Source organism: Suncus etruscus, chromosome 8, assembly GCF_024139225.1.
Source record: "Suncus etruscus isolate mSunEtr1 chromosome 8, mSunEtr1.pri.cur, whole genome shotgun sequence".
Classification (NCBI taxonomy): Eukaryota; Metazoa; Chordata; class Mammalia; order Eulipotyphla; family Soricidae; genus Suncus; species Suncus etruscus.
The window spans coordinates 23,835,082-23,841,081 of record NC_064855.1 but is presented as its reverse complement, the minus strand read 5'-3'; the positions used below and the strand labels follow the sequence as shown (position 1 = coordinate 23,841,081).

At 40.1% G+C, this 6,000-nt stretch overlaps 1 protein-coding gene across 1 annotated transcript in view; it reads right to left on the bottom strand.

Moving 5' to 3' along the window:
• Nucleotides 1–819: 819 nt before the first annotated feature.
• The window catches only part of POGLUT3 (protein O-glucosyltransferase 3), a 30,152-nt gene continuing 24,971 nt past the window's right edge, over nt 820–6,000 (bottom strand). Inside the window, 2 exon segments of the mRNA XM_049778422.1 lie at nt 820–1,176; nt 1,178–1,192. Of these exon segments, the coding sequence (XP_049634379.1) occupies nt 1,066–1,176; nt 1,178–1,192 (126 nt within the window). The 3' untranslated portion in view covers nt 820–1,065.

The window sequence follows — 6,000 nt, the reverse complement described above, 5'->3', positions numbered from 1 at the left end:
TGGTGGGTATTAGTTTTTCCTGAATAATTGACTTTGGTTATCTAGGAAAATGTAGATAAATCAATGGAAATGCGAATAAACCCAATCTGGCTTTACTCTCCCTTATTTAATTTCTTAAAACTAATTGTTCAGGGACCAGAGCAATAGTACAAGGAGTAGAGCATGTGCCTTGCATGTGGCTGACTCAGGTTCAATTCCTAGCACCCTGAGAGATAGAGATCTACACCCAGAGTATAGTGACAGTTATGGCAAAACAAAAACAAAAATATAAAAAGTAAAAACAAGACAAACAAAAAACCCCATCTGTTCTTACTGGACTTAAAAATAAAGAACAAAACTCGTAGCGATAGCCCAAAGGTAGGGCATCTGCCTTGCATGTGGCCAACCTGGGACAGACTAGGGTTCAATTCCCGGCATCCCATATGGTCCCCTAAGCCTGCCAGGAATAACTTCTGAGTGTAGAGCCAGAAGTAACCCGAGTGCCACTGGATGTGGCCCAAAACCAACCAAACAAAACAATAAAAGATATAAGTGAGCTTAAAAAGTTCTGCCTCTCATCTGGATGTGGCATGACAATAATGTATGCCTAAAACATGACTATTAGCAATGCTGTGCAACATGATGCCAAAAAATAAATAATAGAAATAAATTAACAGAATATTCCATTTTGAGTTTCCAAGTTCTCTTCAATAACAGAGCCATCCAGATCTTCCTAGAAGGCTGGCTATTATTGGATACCAAAAGCAGCATGAAAGAGGAATTAGGAATAAGATGGATTGAGCACAACTATACTAGTCACTGATAGTCAGAAATAAACAAGGAAGAGAAAGCGAACCTATGACCATGATGAGGACAGATTCTGTAAGTGCTTATGTCTTGACAAGTTTCTCTTCCTGCTGTGAGTCTTGTATTTTATTCTAAGAGAAACTATAATTTGGAGAGAAGTAGTTTTTACTTAAAGGAATATCCGAAGACATTTGCTAATGCTGCTCTTCCTCAGTCAGTCCATCCACACATAGAGAAAAGCACAGGAGATGGTGTCTGAGGGGACTGTGGGACAAGGCCTCAGAGCTCCTCTCTTACTGGTTTATTCCGGTGGCACTGGCAGTTGGCGCTGCTGTCATCAGGCTGAGGAACAGGTTCCATTCCCTCACGTATTTCTGGTTTGTTAGACTGGACGGTCAGCATATGCCTGCAATGTGTTTGGAAACAATGAAAAGATGAGTCCACATGGCAGAACTTCCTGATTCTTATGCTTCTCTCTCTCTTTCTTTCTTTCTTTCTTTCTTTCTTTCTTTCTTTCTTTCTTTTTCTTTCTTTCTTTCTTTCTTTATTTGTTTCTTCTCTTTCTTTCTTTCTTTCTTTCTTTCTCTTCTTTTTGTCTTTCTTTCTTTCTTTCTTTCTTTCTTTCTTCTTTCTTTTTTCTTTCTTTCTTTCTTTCTTCTTTCTTTCTTTCTTTCTTTCTTTCTTTGTTTCTTCTCTTTCTCTCTCTCTTTTCTTTCTCTCTTTCTTTCTTTCTTTCTTTCTTTTCTTTCTTTCTTTCTTTCTTTCTTTCTTTCTTTCTTTCTTTCTTTCTTTCTTTCTTTCTTTCTTTCTTTCTTTCTTTCTTTCTTTCTTTCTTTCTTCTCTTTCTTTCTCTCTTTCTTTCTCTCTTCTTTCTTTCTTTCTTTCTTTCTTTCTTTCTTTCTTTCTTTCTTTCTTTCTTTCTTTCTTTCTTTCTTTCTTTCTTTCTTTCTTTCTTTCTTTCTTTCTTTCTTTCTTTCTTTCTTTCCTTTCTTTCTTTCTTTCTCTTCTCTTTTCCTTCCCCTTCCTTCTTTCTCTCTCTTTCCTTCCTTCCTTCCTTCCTTTCTCTTCCTCTTCCTTCCTTCCTTCCTTCCTTCCTTCCTTCCTTCCTTCCTTCCTTCCTTCCTTCCTTCCTTCCTTCCTTCCTTCCTTCCTTCCTTCCTTCCTTCCTTCCTTCCTTCCTTCCTTCCTTCCTTCCTTCCTTTCGTTCGTTTTTGAGTCACACCCAGCGGTGCTCAAGGGTTACTCCTGGCTCTGTCCTCAGAAGTTGCTCCTGACAGGCATGGAAGACTATAGGGATGCCAGTATTCGAACCACCCTCTGTCCTGGATTGGCTGTGTGTAAGGCAGCTGCTCTACCACTGTGCTATCTTTCCAACCCTCAGGCTGTTATTTCTAATTGCTCTGGGTTTTCATTTAAAACCCATATCTGATTTTTCCAGCTTTGAAGTTACATTTAATTAAAAATTTTTATCATGATAGTAATCTTATTTTTTTTTGCATGTGCTAGGGATCAAATCCAAGGCCTTATACATGCAAGCACGTGCTCTGCTCTCCCTCTAAGTACACATCTCTGGCCTAACTGCACTACCATCCCTATAGGCATGAGTGCAGTATTTTGTAATCCCACAAGAAACATAATCCCCAACTTTGGTGTAGGTAAGTAGCAGATTCAACCAAAGAGATGTCACACTAACTTTAGTAAAATTTGCAAAGATGACAAATATCTTAAAATAAATGTGATGGTCTCACACATTCACACTTACTCTCTTTAAGCCTAAAATTATATAGAGTTTTAACTTTTTCATTTTCATTGTGGTTGTTGTTATTTTGATTTTTGGGTTACTCCCATATCTGTGTTCAGAAATTATTTCTGATAGGCTCAGGGGATTTATGGGCTACCAGGGATCAAACTCAGGTCAGCAAGGCAAATGCCCTACTCATTGTGGATTACTCTGGTCCCCAACTTTTTCATTTTAAAAACATTTATTTGGGCCACACCTGGTGATGCTCAGGGGTTAGTTACTCCTGGCTATGTGCTCAGAAATCACTTCTGGCTTGGGGGACCATATGGGACACAGGGGGATTGAACCACGGTTCGTCTTAGCCTTACTGCTCCATGCCACTACCCCAGCTCCTTCATTTTAAAAATTTTATAGGAGTTACTTGAACCATATTAGGCTGGGGATGATCACCAGGGGTAAATTGCCCAGTGTGAGGGAAGGGGGCAGGGGGCCGGGGGCCAGGGGCCAGAGTGGAACTTGGGGCCTTGCACATGCTCAGTATGTGGTCTTACTTGACCTATTTACCCAGCCTCACATGTTTAAATAATGATTTTATTTTTTGGCTGTGTTCAGGACTTATTCTTCTTGGCTCTGTGCTCAGGAGTCACTTCTTGTAGTGCTGGAGGAACCATACCTAATGCTAGGGATGGAACGGGGGTCAACCATGTGCAATGCAAGCACATGTGCTATCTCTCCAATTCCCCTCACACATTTCTAAAGGGTGACTGGCCTGTGAAACATCTTCCCACTTAGGCAATGGCACACATCCCTATCAGATATTTCCAGTTTGTGAATCCATGGAGACATAGCTTTACATTGCTAGTCCTGGGCCAGATCCAGCAAAATGCTGACATAAGTACATGACCTTAACTAACATTTTAGTGAGGAAGAGTCCTACTATTAAAGCTGGGGCAGAGAGATAGTTCAACAGGCTGGAGTGAATACTGTACATGTGCGAGTTTTGATCCCAAAACTCCACCAGAGGCAATCTCTGAGCACGAGGTGGGAATAGTTCTTGAGCATCGTTGAGTATGATCCCTCCCCTGCCAGAAACAAATAAGTAAACAAAATAAAATTAAAAACTCAACCACTTTTAACAGAACTCACTTAAAGGAAAGAATGAGGCTAAATGGTGTAATTTATCATTTTTATGTTTCTGCAAGAGGACAATATTTACTTAGTATCTTAAGTGCACTTGAGAAAATTTAACTTTTTTCTGCCCACAGAACAATTATGGGCAAGTTAAGGAAAAAGCATACTTTCTTTTCTGCTAGTGCCAGGAATTTCAGAGATAAGGAATGCACTTTACCATTGAGATACACCTTCCCACCTTACAAGCATAATTTTTTATACCATATTTCTTTCCAACTAAATTTTATTGAGTAAAACACCAGACGTAGTTTTCCAGCCTTAGTTTCCCACTAATGGTGCACTAACCTACTTAGCCTCACAGTGTTAGAACTATTATCATTTCCTTTATTTTGTTTTATAAAGCAAGAGAAATATTTGTCTTCCACCTGTAAACAGCTGAAAACACCTGAAAACACGAATATTAAGAAGAACAAAGAGGTAGACATTTTGACAGAAAGAGAGGTGCATCATCTCCAAACCAGTCCTCGAATTTTCTAAAGGGCAATCACGACCTCAAATGTTCAAAGGGCACCTAAGCAAAGCATTCTATGAGGCACTCAATTAAAAAGGACTATAGATGGGAGGGGCAGTTCTTAACTCCTCAGGATTGGAATCTTCCCCCTGCCCCAGCAAGCTTCCCAGTCTGCCATGTTTTGGCCCTGAGAAGAATTTGCACCCGATGCTCCTGCTGACTCATTCAATGTAGCCCCTTTCTTCCACATCTCCTCTCTTGCTAGAGGATTCAGCTCTGGAGAGACCCTCAGCTTGAGGACACTATCTGATCTCTGACATCTGCCAAACCATATCACAAACTCCACAAAACCATGATGTGGATGAAACTATTCCCAGAATTTTAGCAGCCTCCCCAGACCATCTCAAAAGTCTTCAAAAAGGATATCTATATCTCCTTTGTATAATTCTATAGACGCATTTTCCTTAATAGTTATAATTCTTAGTGTTTATTTCCATCTGTAGAGGTTGCTTCCCCCATCCCTTTTTTTGGATCACCTTAGGAAATACTAAGTCTTGCTTGAGAGCTGAGTTAAGGTTAGAACCAGGTATAGAGGTTGATTAGCTTGTTATTTTTACCCCCATGTTCACTAGAAGTACCATGTGGCATTGTTCCTTTTTGCATCAGCACACTAATGGGGAAATCTTAAGTATAGAAAGAAGTTCTATCTAATAAGGATAGGAACTCATAAATTTTATAGTGTAGGGGCACCTTTTTACCCTGAACATTTGTCATGGGGACTCGACTTAGGCCAGGTTATCAGACATCGACCCTTGACTCCCATCCTTGGAATCTGCACAGTTTTCTGCTACAGCACCAGGAATCTCCCCTCCACCAGGCCTTAATGATGCCCAAGCACCAACTTGCTCTAGGGTAGGCTCCTGATGACAAGGAAACAGCAACAACTTTCTCTAAGAGCAGATTTCCTGGCATTGCCACCATCAGTGGAATGAAAACAGAAGATATTCTGTGACACGTTGGCTTCTACATAGAATCTGTGCAAAAACCAAGATCTCTAATTATAGAAGTCTGACTGACTACTGTGATTGAGGAGTACTATTTCCTGGGACCATGAAGAAAGACTTTGGAGTTGGACAATTAGTATGCCCAGAGTCTGTAGTCGGTATGTTTCCTGGGTAGAGAAACCCTGGCTTTTTTTTTTTTTTTTTTAGGCCAAAGGTATTTCCTTTCTAATTTCCCAAACGTTTGCTGTGCCTATGCAAAATAAATAAATAACAATAAAAAATAAACAAACCAACAAAAACAAACTAACAAAAACCTTGCCACACACCCCCTTTAAAATTTTTTTTATTTAGTGGCAGAGCGGTGGTATGGAGCAGTAAGGCGTATGTCTTGCCAGCACTAGCCTAGGATGGGACTGCAGTTTAATCCCTTGCCATCCTATATGGTTCCCCAAACCAGGAGCAATTTCTGAGCACTTAGCTAGGAGTAACCCCTGAGAGTCACCGAGTGTGGCCCAAAAAAACAAAAAAAAATTTTATTTGTATCTTCTTGATAGGGGCTCCCACCTTCTTAATAGAATCTAGGGACATGGAATACTTTGTTTTACCTCATATTTCTATATCTTTCTACAAATTGAGAAAAGGAAAAAAGTGGATTGGGCCCGGGGGCCATGTGCATTGGGTGGAAAAAAAAAAGGTCAGAACTAAATACTCAAGTCATAGTCAACGACAATAGAACAATTGAGTCAAGAGACCCAACCCAAACTACAACCCTCTAAACATAAAATGGACCTGTTCCATTAGTAGTCTAGGGGGCTAGGGCTGGAGGT